Source organism: Anabrus simplex, chromosome 2, assembly GCF_040414725.1.
Source record: "Anabrus simplex isolate iqAnaSimp1 chromosome 2, ASM4041472v1, whole genome shotgun sequence".
Taxonomy (NCBI): domain Eukaryota; kingdom Metazoa; phylum Arthropoda; class Insecta; order Orthoptera; family Tettigoniidae; genus Anabrus; species Anabrus simplex.
This window is the reverse complement of record NC_090266.1, coordinates 618,064,486-618,083,272: the sequence shown is the minus strand read 5'-3', so window position 1 is coordinate 618,083,272 and position 18,787 is coordinate 618,064,486. Positions and strand designations below refer to the sequence as shown.

Here is an 18,787-nt window from a genome sequence, read left to right as displayed (position 1 = left end):
AATCCCCTTGACCTATAACATGTTAAGGAAATCCAAAAACTGGTGGTTGAAGAGGAGAAGAAGGAAATAGAAGTGGATTTTGATGATGATGATGATGATGATACATATAGTGATGATTGGGGGGTGGGAGTTGATGATCTAAAAAACACTGAAAATGATCAATAAAATGCCCTTAAATTTATGGTAAAATGCTATAAAATAAGTTAAAAAATTACTATAATACTTAACCAAACTGAATTCTGGTGGCTGTGTAACACTGATTTTATAAGAAATATGTCCCTGTTCTATTCACTGCACAACTCTTGCTTTTACAGAAATACTTACCTCCTAATTTACTTGGAAATGTATATAATATGGACATAATTAAAAGCATTAGCTTAATTATTACATCTTATCCAAAACCACATTTATACATTCTTATATGAAGCATACTTTCCTAACACAAAAGGACTGAAACCTAAAAAACTAAATACAAATAATTAATTATTAGAACTGAAAGTGTACAGCACTCTTTGACATATTAAATATTATTTGCCAGAATCTTCATGAACAGCTATGCATTACTTGTTGACAGTAACCTTATTCTGCGTTGCAGTACACAACTGTGATAATTCATAGATTATCCATCGAGAATGATCAGTGGTTATGTGCCAGAACATGTTTGTAACTAGAGAAACTTTTCTCTACATCTGCATATGTCAAAGATGAAAAATTACTTGGAGAAATTCTTCTTCAAATACTCCTAGTACAGTATCAAATTCTTCACCTCGTAAAATTTTGGAAATCTTGCACGTAGTATGGAATCCTTAATTTTTATCCAGGACTTATTTCAGTTGTATGAAAAAGTGTAACAAAATTGCATTTGAGCTGATCCAGAGATCCTTAAAGTTAGATTTTGATAACAGATCTTGGCGGATTCTTTCCCTAAAAGTCTTAACTACGGATTTAACTGTCACAAGGACAGGTCAGAAGCTCCTGTGAGAAAATGAACTCTCGATGGAGCTTTAAGGAAAACCACCTTTGTTCTGGACACAACTTTATCCACTTCAGGAAAATTTATTCCGACTTCTTTTGATGCTCTATGGAAGGCGTGTGCAAGACACGTTATGTGTACCAGTTTGGTGTAAAATGCCTCGATGCTTTTTGCAGCCTTCACCATATCCTGTAAAGTGTCTGTGACAAAGGAGATGTTCTCATGTTGAGCATCTTGGGGCTACAATAAAAGTATACTTTCGTCTAACAGTTTACAAATTGTTAAATAATTGTTTTTCTCCAAGAAGTTTTTTTTTTACCAGGAATGTCCAGCTGGAGTACACCCACACCCACAATAACATTGCTAACATAGCATCTCCCAGCATCGCTCATTTTGTCAATGGATGCAAATACTGTCATATCTGATAGTGTTCCTGATTTTTGATGTCTTTATAACATAGAATTAAATAGTTCTTGCGTAAGGGGGATTCCTCTGGAATGTTGTGGCCAGTATGGCAGCTCAGAAATTCTCATAACTTTGTATTCATTTCTTCAGTTGAATGTCCACACCAACAATCACCTCACAGAGTTCCTTGAAAAATGCAGAGAATTTGCCCCAGAAGAACTTGGGGACAGTTGTTCTTGTTGTTGTTGTCCACACTCATTATACCTTTGAACAGTGCAAACACTTCCTTTCAGCACTTATTTTAACACTGCACAATTTCTAAAATAAAACACGCCCATCTGTCATAAACACATCTTTTCCAAATTCATTAATTAGCTGATTTAAAATTTACATTGCTCAGACGGTTGAGGCGCTGGCCTTCTGACCCCAACTTGACAGGTTCGATCCTGACTCAGTCTGGTGGTGTTTGAAGGTGCTCAAATATGACAGTCTGTAGATTTACTGGCACGTAAAAGAACTCCTGAGACTATATTCTGGCATCTCGGCGTCTCCAAAAACTGTAAAAGTAGTTATTGGGATGTAAAGCCAATAACATTATTATAAAAGTTGCACTCTGGTGTGGTTCACACCCAGTCAAGGGCAAGCTGTCGACAGTTCACTTTTCGGCTTCAAGAAAGGCTGTACTTTAGTATCGTACGTTCCTACAGAAGGGAAGTGTGTGGTGCTGGCATCAAGCTTGCATGAGGATTGGTCAGCAGATGCTGATACAGAAGATAAAGAAATACCTCCCGTTGTCACATTTTATAAAAGTGCCAAAGGTACTGCTGAGAAGTTGTGCGCATCTTACGATGTTGCAAGAAATGTGTGACAAATGCCTATGGTTGTATTTTTTGCTATGATCAGTATGAGTATATCAGTGCACAAGTAATTTCCATTGGCAACAATAAAAGAAGTGTTAGAAGAAGAAGAAGAAGGAGAAGAAGAAGAAGAAGAATGTTCCTGAAAGAACTATCCCTGCATTAGGTTTGCTTCATTTCTCTCACAGAAGTTTGAACACCTCAGAAATTCATATGGATCTTCAACAGAGACTAAAATGTTGTAAAACAAAAGAAGAAAAAAAAGCAGAGATGATGGAAATGGAGTCAAAAGGAGGAGATGTCATATCTGTACAGTGAAGAATAGATTGATTAGGTATTCTTGCAAAAAGTGCCAAAAGCCAATCTGTTTGATGCGTTCCTGCTCTGACTGTAGTAAAATCACCCAATTGCTATCTCACAATGATGAAAAATCAGAATAAGGAAAACTTCTGATCTTGTTTCATTTGTGTTGTCTATTATTTGTTTGAAACACATTAATGTTTCTGCTCTGACTAGTACAATCCATTGACTGCTATCATGATCTAAGAATAGTGAGACAATTGAATAAATGAAATTTTCGTGGAGGTGGGTAGTAGGTAATAAATACATGACTGGTAGTGTTTACTGTGTTTACTTAGTGCTCTCTCTCTCTCTCTCTCTGTGTTTTTACTGTTCAATCACACTAGTTATTCAGCCTAACCCTTACGAGCTAAAACAATTACACTGCACATACACTCTATTCTGCAACTGTCACTTGTACCCTAGGGCAGTTCACAATTAAATTCGCTGTACAATAATAACAGCCGCACTGTTCAAAGTTTGCATGTGCTCAATCACAGTCTTACATTCACACTAACAGCAGTCTTTGTTCACAGTCCCATGTCACCCGGCGAGTTGGCCATGCGGTTAGAGGTGTGCAGCTGTGAGCTCGTATCCGGGAGATAGTGGGTTCGAATCCCACTGCTGGCAGCCGTGAAGATGGTTTTCCGTGGTTTCCCATTTTCACGCCAGGCAAATGCTGGGGCTGTACCTTAATTAAGGCCATGACCGCTTCCTTCCCATTCCTGTCCCATCGTTGCCACATGACCTATCTGTGTCGGTGCGATGTGAAGCAAATAGCACAGTCCCATGTCGCTCAGTTGCACTGTACTGCCTTTGCCATCAGTTCACAGACAGCTCTCCATTGACACTGTACCATGCTGATCCAATATTCCACAGCTGCACACACATTTCACAGCACACTCTCGACTGGATCACTAGCAGAACTGAGCCCAAACTGAATCGTCACAATCTCGTCCTACCTGTTTTCAATAGGGAGGCTGGGCCTTCCAGTTATTTCTGATGAGAAGAAATCTCTGGAGCTCTTTGGAAATTGAATGCTTTGATTACACCTTTCTGGTTACTTCTCGTACTGCTAGAAGGCAGTAGTGATGACGGTAGTGGGAGCAGTTGGACTGGACAATGCGCACCTGACTAGGCTCTGACTGTATACTTGCAGTGGTGAGAGGGCAGAGCCACAACTCGGTGATGTCGCCCGCCATTGGAACCAGGCTGGCTTGCTCCTCCCAAGGCCACATGGGAAAATGGTGGACAGCATTACAGTAGTTTTAAATAGTTTTGAATTTTTATAATCTACAGCATTACTCATTTCTGTCAGCGACAGTCTATAAATTTTTGTAATTAGGGTTATCCTATGTTCAAAGATCAAATGTTGGGATTTTAAAATGTAACTGAAGGACAATTACAGGTATCTCCACATAAATGCTCAATTATTAGTTCAATACACATTTTAAATTAAGTGATAACATTCTGTGAGCATTCTGATACACAGTGTGCAATCTCATCCCACATAACACCACACCTGACGGAAGGATATAAATCATATCTCTAAAATGTTTGCTGCACATTTGGCAGTACCAGTATGTTTATCTTGCCCCTTTCAGGCCCAAATAATTGTTAATGAATAAAACAATTTTTTAGGCTCTTATGGTATTAAAATAGATGTACAGATCACAAAAATACCACTTTTAAATTAAAACAGCAGTTTATTAAAATTTTATGGCATATACATTACAATGGACAAACCGTCTCAATGGTCATCACTTATCACTTCACTAATTCTCATGGAAGAGCTTGAAGCAGTTACGTCCTTTAACCATACATAGATGAACTTCACATTTTTCAGAGTAAGGTGAGTTTTCATCATACAGCCATGCATTTTACACCTCAATGGTTCTTTTTTTATATACTGTATATAAAATTCTCCAAAATGATCCCTGAGGTCCCTTATGATCTCAGGTGCTGGTCAGATTTCAGTCTTTTAGCTTGTTGTTCATCATCCTCATTACGTGGTCTACCATGTTTTCTTTTATCTGATCTACCCATTCCTATGAGTGGTTCCCTTTACCTCAGCTTGAAATGAAACAAATCCTGTGGTTTCTTTTCACCCAAGTGTGTTGCATCTCTCATACGTTCAAGCTAGCCATTAACATAGGCCATATTGATGGCATGAAATAACATGTGATGTTCCTAGATTTTTTTTAAAAACACACTAATTAACATGCCTATCTTGTCTATACTGTCCATAGCATGATTGTATTGTTGAACAATCTCTGCTCGTTTTACAGAAATATACTTTTCTTCTTTCCTTTGAACTTTATCCTGAGTGCCACAGTTCACAAAATTTTATGCTAAAACTATAGGTCTTTTATCATACCGTTTGCACATGATTATATTGTCATTCATACATATAATCTCCTCAGAATAACCTCAATCATTTTTCTTCATATGTTTTTCAGAAGTAAACTTAAACCTTTGCAAATCAAGAAATCGTAACTTTTCCACCGTCATGTTTCTTCATCCTTAGTATATCTAGTAAATTAAAACTATTGAAATAATTATGAAAGAAAATATGATAATTTCCTCATTCTATTCGCTCATTAAGTTTTAGAACAAGTTAAACTTCTTTATCACTTTGTTCTGAATTTCCAGACTTTCCCTATAATATTCAATAAAGGCCACTTCTACCACATAGTAAGAGCAGATTTACTCCCCTAGGGTTAGGCTTCCCTTTACAATACGATTTCATAACTAAATGACCCTTGAAGGGCACTACTTGCTCATCAAGACACAGTTCACTGTCTAACTGCAGAGCCAGAAATCGGTTTCTTATATACGTAGGCAAGTCAGTAAGTATCTGCATGTTTTGCTGTAATTAACTTTAGGTTGGCTCTATGGTGTTGTGTGCTCACCAGCCGCTAGATGGCACCATTGTCTGCGTCTATGGTAGGTTTCAGTGTTATCAGATCAGTACAGCTTGCGCTGTTGCGATGTAAAGATGGCTGTGCCACTCTGTTTGTACCAAGGAAGAACAGCGTTCCTTAACCTGTTTTTTGTCTGAGGGTGTACCAGGAGCAGAAATTCATAGAAGACTTTCAGCACAATACGGGGACAATTTTTTGGCCACAGTGAAGTGTTTGCCAGTGGATTGAACAGTTCTAAAGGGGTCACGAGCGTGAAGGATGAGGAAAGATCCGGGCATCCATCTGCAGCCGTAACCGATGCCAGTATTGAACAAGTGCGTCATATGATCCTGAATAACAGATGAATGACTGTTGATGACATGGCAAACCATGTGCACATTCATTCTTTGTCCTCGCGTTTTGAAATCTGGTCAGTGGAGGATTTTGGACTTTTAATTTGTCATTCCATTGCGTCTCATTTTGTACCATTAGGGGCCGATGACCTAGATGTTCGCTCTTTAAACAACAAGCATCATCATCATCATCATCATCATCACCATGTGCACATTAGCCATGGTTCTGCATATGAAATCATGCATAACAGTCTTAACTTTCACAAAGTCTGTTCGAGATGAGTACCAAAACAACTCGAATGAAGAGCAGAAGCACAATCGTCTGAGAAACTCTCAGCACCTTCTGGACAGTCATGTTAACAAAGGTGAAACATTTCTGAAATGGATCATCACTGGAGATGAAACATGGGTTCACCACTTCAAACCAGAGAGCAAACATCAGAGCATGGAATGGAAGCATCCGCTTTGGCAAAACATTTTCCCTGTATTGTGCTGAAAGTCTTCTGTGAATTTCCGCTCCTGGTACACCCTCAGACCACAAAAAAACAGATTACAGAACACTGTTCTTCCTTAGTGCAAACAGAGAGTGGCGCGGCCATCTTTACGTCGCTACAGCGCAAGCTGTACTGATCTGATAACGCTGAAACCTACCACAAATATAGACAATGGTGCCAACTAGCAGCTAGTGAGTAGTCAACACCATAGAGCCAACCTAAAGACAATTAGAGCAAAATTGCAGATACTTATTTACTTCCCTCATAGAACTTATGATTACGATTATCAGGCCTAACCAAATTGTTGTCAACATGAAAATTTGACCTAAGCTGTATAAGTCTATCTCATGACATTGTATCAACAAATATCTTTATGTACAGAGCTGTATCCCCAATACCTTTTAACCTGAGGGTATATGAGACGACCCATCATCATATGAAGTCCTAAGAAGGGCATAATATCTGTGGAATTAGTTGGTTTGAATGTCTTGTGTTGTTTACTGCATACACATTTGTTTTCTCTACCATGTTTTCAATACGAGAATCATTATGTAATATGAGAAATACCAGATTGACAACAATTCAGGATGAATTACTTCAGACAAATCTTTAAATGAAGGTCTAACTTTCAAGTTTGTAGAAATAATTTGTTTCCTTCTCCATCTATTAGCATTATTTTCTGTATTATTCTTCTTTTCATTCTTAGAAATCTTGCCAGCCCCTGAAACATGTAATTAAAATTACCAAATTCAAAATTAGAATAGAATTTCAATTCGTTTGTGTCCATCACTAAAACTTGTATTCCAGTTACCTATAGCTATTATACATTCATACAGACTTAGACATACATGCATAAAATGTTACAAATATAAGTAAAGCTTGAGCTGAGAATGGCAAATAAATTGCCTTTCAGCCAGACTTACCAGTTCTAACAGGTCTAACAAAAAGGTGTACCGGTATGAACAATAATTTCATCCTCATTGCTGTCAAAATCTTCAATATCAGAAAGATCTTCTGACATCAGCATATTGAATATTGCTTCAGCATCTTTTTCAGCATTGAACAATCTAAAAGAAATATAAGAACATTTTTAAATAAATGAAAGGTTGAGGTAATTACATAATGCAGTATAGTCAATAACCTAATATTCAAACTAAAACAATATTTTGAAGCACTTTCTGCACAAAAGACAGCCAGATGCAGGCATAACTGGTTTTAACATTATTTCCTGTCTTTTTAACTACTAAGCAGAAGAAATAACTTTATTATGTCCAGTTACATCACCTGTTACTCTCCTGTGAGGTTAGTTTACACTGTCAGTAGTGACTGTTGAGATCCAATATCCATTGAATGTACATTGATTTTAAAAATGTAATGAACTGAATGGATCTGAGATAGGTTGCCTATTTATAATTAAATCATACTTCAAACTATCATGTGACAATAAACCATGTATGAAGTGTCTCATTTCAAACTTCAGGATGTAAACATAACAGAAATAACAACCTACCTTTATCATACTCTTTGCTGGCAGACATCTTTCTTCTCTGTGTACTTTCAGATAAATGTTAACTTTACCACTAGGTGGCAGCAGTGGATATGACAACACTACAGATGTCCAATGACATTTACTAACAGTCTCAAAAAATTGCATACATATCATCATTGGATGCTGAAATACCAATATTAAGGCACATATCCATTATAATTTTCTTGGTTTGAAAGGGTTATTATCTGAATATCTACTGCATCAAGAGATTCTTGTGTGTACTTTTGCATACCTGCAAGACCCAGGCATAGATTTATATACTTACCCCATAGTAATACAGTAACTATCAACCTAAAACTGCCCTTATAGGGAGGGATATCCCATTTTCATTACAAATGTGCATGTTTAGGTTTAATTTTAAAATAATGTTCATTTAACAACTGTACTGAAAACTCTTTTTAACCAGGAAGAGTGCAATTATTATATAATTAATGGACAGAAATTCAAAACTGGATAGCTTTCAGTTTCTTTGTAACAGATAGATTTTTCAGAAAACATTTTGTATGTCTCAAACACATACTACATGATTTCACAAAAAAAAATAGCAACTTCTGTTGTCATCAAGATTAACTAGTTGAATGGTTCCGTCATCTAGGGGGAGTAACTGAAATTACCACAGCAAAAGCAGTGAGCTTCATCCATGTTTAAGGTTATGGTTCTCGACTGAAAACTTCTTGTGCATTTTGCTCGAAGTATTCATAATGAGTTCACACAGAAGGAAGGTATCTGCCCGCCAGAAGCGTGCTGAAGGTAGGTTGTTATTTCTGTTTACCTCCTGAAGTTTGAAATGTGACACTTCATACTTCATATGTCATCTATTTCATCCTTTCTTCTTCATATTTTCCCAAACGGTATCACATGTCTCGTGGGTACTGCTCAAACATATCATTTTAGTGAAGTAAGTAATCTACAGAGATATTCATTGTTTGTTTCAGGCAACATCAGAAATCTTGCCATGGAGAAGGTGGCAAGTACTGTGATGTTTCCTTGCAAGTATAGCACTACGGGATGCAATGTATCAGTGCTGCACACTGAGAAGGGTGAACATGAAGATACTTGTGAGTTTCGTCCATATTCGTGCCCCTGTCCAGGAGCATCTTGCAAGTGGCAGGGCTCCTTGGAAGCTGTGATGCCACATTTAATGATGTCACACAAGTCAATAACAACATTGCAAGGTTAACATCCCTTTCTGAATATATTGGTTTTTTATTTCTTTGGTTTGGCAACTCTTTGGGATAAATTGACTGCAAGAATGCAGTTGTAGCCAAGTACAGTAAAACCTCATAATTCGAAGTCGTTGGGATGCAAAAATCGGACTTTGAATTGCGTGATTTCGAATTAACCGCCAACTCGTCGGAAATGCCAACTCTTGCGGCGTCACAATATATTGTAAGACCCGTCACTGCATGCAATTAACCTTGATTCACAGTTTAAAGCTCTCTAATGCCATGGAAAGAAACGATTTCCAAAATGTATCCAACAAGGTGCATTTACAGTATTCAAATAATGCACGTGGATAACTCACTGGCAAACACATAACCTCACGCAAAAGAAAGAAAACATGATTCAAAGACCACGAGAAAAATATACTGGCTCCCCTGTGTAAGTGCTTTATTCATTGGATTACTGTACTGTATGCATTTCAGATGCCTTGTGCTTGCAAGGGAAATACCCGATGCCTTTCAAATATGGCGGCTTATCGAACTTTCCTATGACGAGGGGAGAAAGTCTCTCGCTTCCGTCCACATTACAACAACAGTGCAGTGACTATACTTGTACGATTTACCGCCATGGCACTTCAAAGACCCATTAATGCATGCAATTATCTTGATTCTCAGTTTAAACTTTTCAAATGTCATGGAAAACACTATTTCAGAAATGTATCCAACAAGGTGCATTTACATTATTCAAATAATCCACTTGGATAAAACAATGGCAAACATAACATCACGCAACGAAAGGAAGAAAAACACGATTCAAAGACGAGGAAAAATTATGCTGGCTCCCCTGTGCAAATGCTTTATCATTTGGATTACTGTACTGTTTGCATTTTTAGATGCCCGACGCCCTTAAAACGTCGTGGCTTTTCGAACTTTCCTATGACGAGGGAAGTGTCTCGCTTCCGTGTGCACTGCATAGCAACACAGTACATTTCCCGGCTGGCAATTCTCTCCTTTAAAACCATATGTCCGTTTGGCCTCAGAATTTAATAAAAATAAAACAAACAATGCAGTTTCATCGGCATTGACAATATTGTTTGGTGCGTACGAATTGATTATAGGCTATAAGCCACGCTTTTTCGCCAACTGTCGGCATCGCCAGTGTTCGCGGATTCCACCTCTCCGCACACTGCCTGCTACGTGATATTGTGGTGTTCCTTAAAACGCCAAATACAAAATAATTACGATTCCGCTCGAACGTAGCAGATATGAAGCACATTGTAGACATGCCGAAGTAGGTGAAAGTGCGCAAAGTTACCCCTGCACGTTCCGGAAGACACGTTCTTTAAAGATGCAGAAAAATTCTGAATTTAAATTACTCTGTAAATTACTAATTTTTTTCACATATAAAGGCAGTTTCAAATTAAAAGTCTGAATTTCGGTAACGGGACCAACATTGTTCTTCGAATTACGAATTATCCGTATTTCGAATGAAACGATTTAAATAACATGCAAAACTGTACCTCTTGTTAACGGGAAAAGAGCTGCTTCGAATTAGGCGAGATTTTGAATTAACCGATTTCGAATTATCGAGGTTCTACTGTATCTCTTGCCATATTGACAATCCCCTTACTAGATGATAAACTTTGATGTAGCATACTTTGTGCCCACGTATTGAAACTAGTTGTTACTTTGTCCATGTGAGAGCTTTATAGGAAGTGATGGTAGTACATTTAGAAGAATATGGGATAAAATTCCCGTTGACCATTTGCAACAGCTAGGTTAGAGATGGCACGGCTTGGATGACGTCACAAGTAATAAAGATTTGCCAATTTTCTCAGACAATAAAAGACAATCAGTCACCACTGACCTGCATTTAAGGTAGACACCCAAGTGGCAGATTCCGTATCAGTTGTTTACCTACCCCCTGTGGGTGGGGGGCGCAGACGAAGAATACACCCACGGTATCCCCTGCCTATCGTAAGAGGCGACTAAAAGGGTAACACCCCATACGGGTGGGGGGACATAGATGCAGAATACACCCCCGGTATCCCCTGCCTGTCGTAAGAGGTGACCAAAAGGGGTGACCTAGGCGTGGACTTGGATTGTGGTTTGGTATTATGTTTCGGAACCCTTATGGATGGGAGGGGCTGATTACATTCACAGTTAATCCCTGCCTGTCGTAGAAGGTGACTAAAAGGGTCATGTGGCCATCGGTCCTTTTTTTGGGGGGGGTTAGATGTAGACTGAGGGCCGGTTCTACCACCACTGGTAAAGTAGTGCGTAACTTGCCCTCCGCGTAAAAGGATGTTTCCGTTCGACCACTCCCAGGTAGAGCTATCGGCAGCATAAATCGTCACCCGGCGCGTAATTTATCAGCCACTTCGAGGGCCCAATAAGACTTTACCTGCCGGGCAAGTTTTGAGAGCTGAATTTCTGGTGACATACAACTCAAATTAGCTTAGTATACTGAAAAAAAGCATTATACTGTAACAGTGATCGATATTGTATTACAGGATTTTGAACATTAATGCTTCCTTTGAGTTGCAACGGTCACACCAGCCTCTCGCATTGATAGCGTAGGGAACACATTTTATACGTCAAGCTTTCATAAAGAAACTCTAAAAGGATATAAAATCAAAACCTATTTGGAAATAATTTCAGATGGGATTTAATTTTCTACTTTTTCAGTTTTCAGACACCAGGTATAAGTTAGTCCTATGTGCCCCAATTACACCAAGCTTTCTCGTAGCGTAATGGCTAACGTGCTCAGTTCATAATATGAGGTTTACAGGTTCGAGTCTTCATTATGATGAATCTTTTTTATTTTCATTTTTAGTGTTGGATTAATCTGTATGCCTCTTTACATACGGTCTTTTGTAAATAATATATTTCATTGAAATGTTTAATCACAATATTATGTCTACTAGGAAAATGCTTTATATGTGTGCTACTTATAGAAAGTGATGTTACGATTAATATAGTATATAGGACTGTCGCCCAGGTAGCAGATTCCCTATCAGTTGTATACATAGTCTTCTTGTAAATTATTTCGAGGAAATTGGAAACTATTCCATTCCTGAATTCCTCTTCCTATAATGAATATTTACCCTGATTAGTTCCTTAACAGTACCTTCCAACTTTATCTTCATAAAGTTAAACATTAGAATGAAATGCATTTAGGTAAATGGAAGCATGTGGAACTAAACGAGGTCACAGAGCTAGTTGCAAATAGAGCATCGTGGAGATACTTAATCAATTCACAGAAGCCTGCAGATAGAATGCTCAAAGGCAATAAGTCCGTTAGGAAGATGTGGGTGTATATACGTATATGGAAGCGCGTGAAAAAGAGTTAAGAACAACGGCAGGGAACGAAAATAAATTTTTAATGTAAATTAGAGAGGCGATGAAAACCTGCGTACCTTCTATTATGGAGCGAGCGACTTGACCAATCTACTACGAGAATACTTTCCAAAAACGCTGTCTTACATGGCGTAAGAAAATGTAATCTCGAGATTTTAATCCCAATTAGGTATTGATTTTGAAGCTCATAGACTGAAATCACGAAAGCTTGACATAAATAGTTGTCCATAACTCTTAAGACTCCCCTTATTAGGCTTTTTTATGGTAATCAGCAGATGCAAGCACAGGAAAATAAAGACAATCGAAATGAGCTTCATACATCTGACGATAGATAGCACCACACTCGAAAGCGAGAAGTCTCTGAAAATCAGTCTAGCCAACTCTGTATATCGGTGTTCAGCTCCGGGTAGCTACCCAGCGCTTGCACAGTGGTGGTTGCACGCAAAGCAAAGTACCAGCTGATTTACACCCCCAGGTAGTTTACCTCCCGGGCAGCTGCCAGCCGCTTTACCAGCAGATGGTAGAACCGGCCCTGAGTCAAAATTCTATATGCTGCTAGTAAATGGGCCTCTTATGTGTATGATTATGCTTGAAAGCCCGCTGATGACCCCAGGAAACCTTCAGGTGGGAGCGCCATGTACCGATGCAGTAGTATCCGCCTGACAAGACGGTTCCCCGCACAGCCAAATGCCAGAAGGACATATTTTTATTAATTGTTTATTATTTTTTTCTCTATATTTAGTTCTCTGTACACACTGTGGGATACATGCTATTGTGGGTGATTGGAGGAAGGGAGTCCTAGTGCTCATTGCCTCAGTAATTCCGTATTAGGCATCGTCTAACATAGGACCCTGGGCAATATCTGCTATGACCAGGTGGGTATTGCCTTGGCTGCTTGGTTTCGGCTACAGAGGACCCTGGTCGGAGTGGGTAGCATTCGTGGAGGATGATTTAGGGCATGGCGTTGAAAGAACTTTTGCCTGCCACGGATAGTTCGCTACCCAAGTCTTTAACATTTGATTCCCTAAGGGGGGCAACCCCCTGGGAACAAGTGCAACGTATTAGTTTGGGTTCCAGCTTCCCCAGGTTCCTGGTTGCTGCCAGAGCTGATGGGCAGCATTTCAAGCTGGTCAAATCGATCCGTTTCAGTCGACGCATCGAAGTTGTGTACGGCGAACTTGAGGATCTTAAGAAAATGCACAATGGTGGTTTGCTTCTTCATAGTCTCCTGCAAATTGTCGGTGTTGCCAGAGAAAGTCAAGTTAACAATCTATCGTTGCGATGTGAGGCCGTATATCCCACCTCGTATGCGGTGCTATCAGTGCCAGAGATTCGGAAACATGGTATTTCATTGTTCCAATCCAGCTATGTGTGGTGTGTGTGGAAGAGAAGCTTATGGCACGGAAGAGTGCACAACTCGATATAGGTGCACTAACTGCCCTAGTCTTCATTCTCCTCGTGATCGGAACTCTCCGGTATACCTGAGTGAGAAGAATATTCAGGAGATCAAGACCCTAGATGGTCTTTCCTATGAGGAAGCGCGCCATAAGTTGAATTCTCTAAATGCCCCGGCCAAGACACTAGACTTTAGCTTGATAGCACATTCTCTCCCAGGTTCATTATTTACAACTGGAACACCTTCCCACAAGAACGCTGAACCCATGGCAGCAGTTGGTCCTGTGAGCAGCGCCGCAAAGAGAAAACGCTCAAAGGCGGGTTCATCCCAGCATTCGACCACAACCAAGTCTATGCTGGTTAAGAAACCTACGCCAGCACAGCAGGGGTAGAAGACAATATCTCCCACCCTCAATAGGTCGGCAAAAGCCGTGCCTAAGCCGGCGGAGGGCGCATCGTCGACCAGGGCTGGGAATTTATTTCCTAGCCCCTTCCCAGCCCTTGCCCTTCTAAACAAGAATCAACGGCGGGAAAGAAGAGCGCCCTTACAAAGCGTTCTTCCACCTCTCCTACAAATGGGGCCTCACACCCTCCAGCCGAAGGGTCTGAGTCTGCGCCAGCAGATTTTCCTCCTGGAAAACCTGCATGCTCCCACCGTAGGAAGAAACCCCTCCCCAGAATATGTCGAAGTTCAAGGCATGCATCACCTCGTTACGAGACGAGTATTTATGGAGCATCTTCAGATGGGGATTTGAGTGTAGCTTAGGTAGCATCTCGCTGCTTCTAATCTAAACCTCAGAAGTCCACACCCACACTATGGCACTGTTACAATGGAATTGTAACAGTTATGATAGGCATCTTGCTGAGCTCCACCAGCTCATTAGTTAGTATTCAGCGAGTATAGTCTGCATTCAGAAAACATATCTCAGACCAGGCCATTATACGAGCTTGAGAAATTTTCAACTATACTCGACAGAACAACATTGTGCTCATCAGGCTTCCAATGGCGTTGGCATTTTTGTCCATTCTGATACCTACAGCAAAGAGGTTCCACTAAAGCTGTCACAGTTAGCGTTCCGCTGCCTGTCATAGCAACAGTGTGTAATGTTTATTATCCACCAGGCCAGCCTCTTAATATAAATGATGTCACTGATCTTATAGGTCAGCTTCCACCTCCATTCCTCTTTTTGGATGATTTTAACACCCATCACCCTATATGGGGCTCTGAAACCCCTTGCCCCAGGGGAAGGGAGTTGGAAACATTAGTAAGAGAGCAGGATTTTTGTATTTTAAATACAGGTGAACCAACTCATTTAAGTGTACATTACAGCACATACTCTCGCATAGACATTAGTCTATGCAGCCGAATGTTGGTTCCGCTGTTTCGGTGGAATACACACGATCTCTGTGACAGTGACCATTTTAACATTGGTCTTACTTTGTTGAAATAGAAATACATCGAGGCTCCTCCTCGATGGATTCTTAAACATGCTGATTGGCCAAAGTCTTTAACGACGTGACCAGGCGGACCGTAGATGGCGATATAACTTGCATAACACAAGTTATTACATGTAATAACTGTTACTGTTATTATTCCAATAACACAAGTTAATCTTGCTGCTGCTGAGGAGTCCATTCCAACGTTTTCAGGGACTACTCGCCGAAAACTTGTTCCTTGGTGGAATGGAGAAATTGCAGCAGCTACCAACGCCGTCACGCTCATCATAAGTGCTGAAATAAGAAATAAAATGGTTTAACCTATTCAGTACAATTAAATAAGAAATGTAATGTTGTATTCTTATTTGATTAAAAGCCGTACCGGTTTCGACCATCACTCTGGGTCATCATCAGCCAGTTCTTTTTATCTTCTCTTATCTACTAATCCTCCTCCTTTATTACCTTATCCTGTCTTTTCTTTTCACCTCTCCTCTCAAAAAAAGAAATTGTATTTTCCGAATTGAACTGTATACTATATTACCACCTACAGTTCAGATCATTACAACATTCAAATTTTCCCTTACTCATACCTTACACTACCTTAAGCTACCTCAAGTACGTCCCAAATTCTTATCTTCAAGAAATAACATGCTATGCATATGCATTTTTCATTTGTTTCCAATATTGTGCTTTTTACCGTTTTTCTCTTCACAATTGTTTTTTACGTCAACAATTATACATCAATTATATTAAAATGTATTATATATATTTTCGCGACTGAAGCATTAGCAGCCTTAATCATTAAGCTATTCACCGAGTTTCGTCGGCATTTAAAAGCACAGTGCCGGACATTTAGTAGGCCTATGTTGTGCTGATCTTCAGGAGCTAGCATCTCATTTCAATTAAATGACTTGTCTTCAACTTCTACACATTTTTGGGACTTCATATTTATTAAATTGTGTTGTGACTTCGCGCCAGGCGGTGTATGCAGGCTGTTTGACTGAACTGTTCACCTCTTCTCGTAAACATTTTTAGGCACAGCGCCGGACATTGCGTGTGTTGTGCTACTCTTCAAGGGCTTGCGCTGTGCTTCATATAAGTGACTGATCTTCAACTTCTTCTGGATTTTATGATTTAAAATCACACAGTGCTAATCCTTAATTTCTTATATTGCCTCACAATGGCTTTCAAAAGACTTATCCTTTAATTTCTTGTTTTCCTATTATGCATTGTTTTTGTATTTTTAACCGGCCGATGACCCAGATTGGTAGTCGAAACCGGTAGCGCTTTTAATCAAATAAGAATGTAACACTACATTTCTTATTTAATTGTATTGAATAGGTTGAACCATTTTATTTCTTATTTCAGTTTAATTGTGATACAGTTCAATACAGAACATTATGAAATTTTTATCTTTAAATGCACAAGCTAACCAAGCTAAACATAAAGCCTTCTCTTACATGAGCCTAAAGATCAAGATTGCTAAATTAGGAAAGGATATAGACTTCCTACAACCTTACTCCTAAACTTCTTCTAAGTTGTGTCTGAAAAACCCATTCTTCTCCTCACACAGTAAGAACCCAAACAATAACCAACAATATTTGGCTGAAAAACGAAATCAGTTTCTTATACAAGAAAAAATCATTTTTAAACAACAGATTATATGAAACACACCTAGAAATAGCTAATCTTCTCCCAAGTGTGCAATGGAACCTCTTTCTAATTCAAGTTGATAATAAATTATTTCATGAATTATGAATTAAACAACAAACCCTTGAGAAAAAACTTAACAATCTAAAGAACAATTCTTCTCCACATAAAAATCATGTCAAGATAATTAACACGCCTTCCATAACCATGGAACCATTCCATCCTCCCATTGTCAATTTATCTAAAACAACTCTGAGTGATGAAGAAAATTCTTTCCGAGTGCCTCAAACACAATTGGCCCAACCTCAATACTCTCAATATAGCCACTAATTTAGTAATTGAATCTGAAATAGCCATTTATTTAATGCCAACAGAACAACAAGATGAAATCAGATATGAAGTAGAAAGAAAACTTGAAAAAATCTTCATTAATAATAACAAAAACACTTCCCTAAATCACAATAATAATATTAATAATTCAATTACTGACAATAAACACATTTTAGATCTTAAAAAGAAAATCAATGACAATAATCTCATCATTACCAAATGTGATAAATCTCACTACATAGCTAAAACCAAAGATTTCTCCAACAACTCTTCTACTTCTATAGTTAAAAAAGACCCGACCATAAAATCCAGTGTCTGCTCTAACAAACCTTAAACACTTCCTTTCTCCTCAGAGATAAGAAAAAACTAAATTAATAAACATGAACCCAGGCCTACCCACTGCCAAAGCCCTTCCCAAAATTCATAACATTCCAATCTGCCCAATAATCAATTACAGACCCAGTCCCTTATATAATACTTCTAAATTCATCCAAAAATTTTTACTAAAATATATCGATTTTTATCCAACAAATCTATCAAAAACACTTCTGAATTAGGCATAGATATCAAGGATAATTAAATTTAAAAAAAAATAAAAAAAACCACCTATTCAATACTTTCCACGTTTAATGTGGTTATTATCTACATGATTTTATGTAGACGACTCATTTGGTCAGGTACATGTTTCACCCATTATTTTGGGCATCTTCAGCCTGTAAACAACCTTTAGGTCAAGGTTTGGGACCTTTTTAACTAATATAAACATACTAATATATACACTATATACAACATATACATTATATACAATATATACAAACCTAAGTCAATACAGTAAAGTTTTTTGGTCCTAATCTATTTAATATGGAAAATGTCCAAAACTAAAATGGATCTTCTTTTCGGTGAAGAGGATTGCAAATCGGGGTTTATGTGACCCCTATATCATATTAAGTACGATATATCATATTAAGTACGATACGTCAAGTACTTAATATGATATAGGGGTCACATAAACCCCGATTTGCAATCCTCTTCACCGAAAAGAAGATCCATTTTAGTTTTGGACATTTTCCATATTAAATAGATTAGGACCAAAAAACTTTACTGTATTGACTTAGGTTTGTATATATTGTATATAATGTATATGTTGTATATAGTGTATATATTAGTATGTTTATATTAGTTAAAAAGGTCCCAAACCTTGACCTAAAGGTTGTTTACAGGCTGAAGATGCCCAAAATAATGGGTGAAACATGTACCTGACCAAATGAGTCTACATAAAATCATGTAGATAATAACCACATTAAACGTGGAAAGTATTGAATAGGTGGTTTTTTTTTTTATTTAATTATCCTTGATATCTATGCCTAACGTCTTCTTCAATACGGAACAATAATGAGAGTTGTTACTTGTAACTTCTGAATTAATCGACAAATTAAAAAACTTCAACATCCAACCTAATTTTCTCTCCATTCTTTTGACATCGTGAACATGTATCCCAGTATTCCAATTTCCAAATTATTCCCCATAATAAATAAAAACTTAAACAAATTTAGTAATCTGAGTAAACTAGAAATTCAAG

General features: G+C 38.4%; 1 protein-coding gene across 2 annotated transcripts in view; it reads left to right on the top strand.

Moving 5' to 3' along the window:
• The window catches only part of LOC137498544 (E3 ubiquitin-protein ligase SIAH1A-like), a 264,443-nt gene that overhangs the window by 167,451 nt on the left and 78,205 nt on the right, over window positions 1–18,787 (top strand). For both annotated transcript variants that reach the window (XM_068226225.1, XM_068226224.1), the window contains exon 6: window positions 8,809–9,048. In XM_068226225.1, the coding sequence (XP_068082326.1) occupies window positions 8,809–9,048 (240 nt within the window). The remainder of the gene's footprint in view (window positions 1–8,808; window positions 9,049–18,787) is intronic.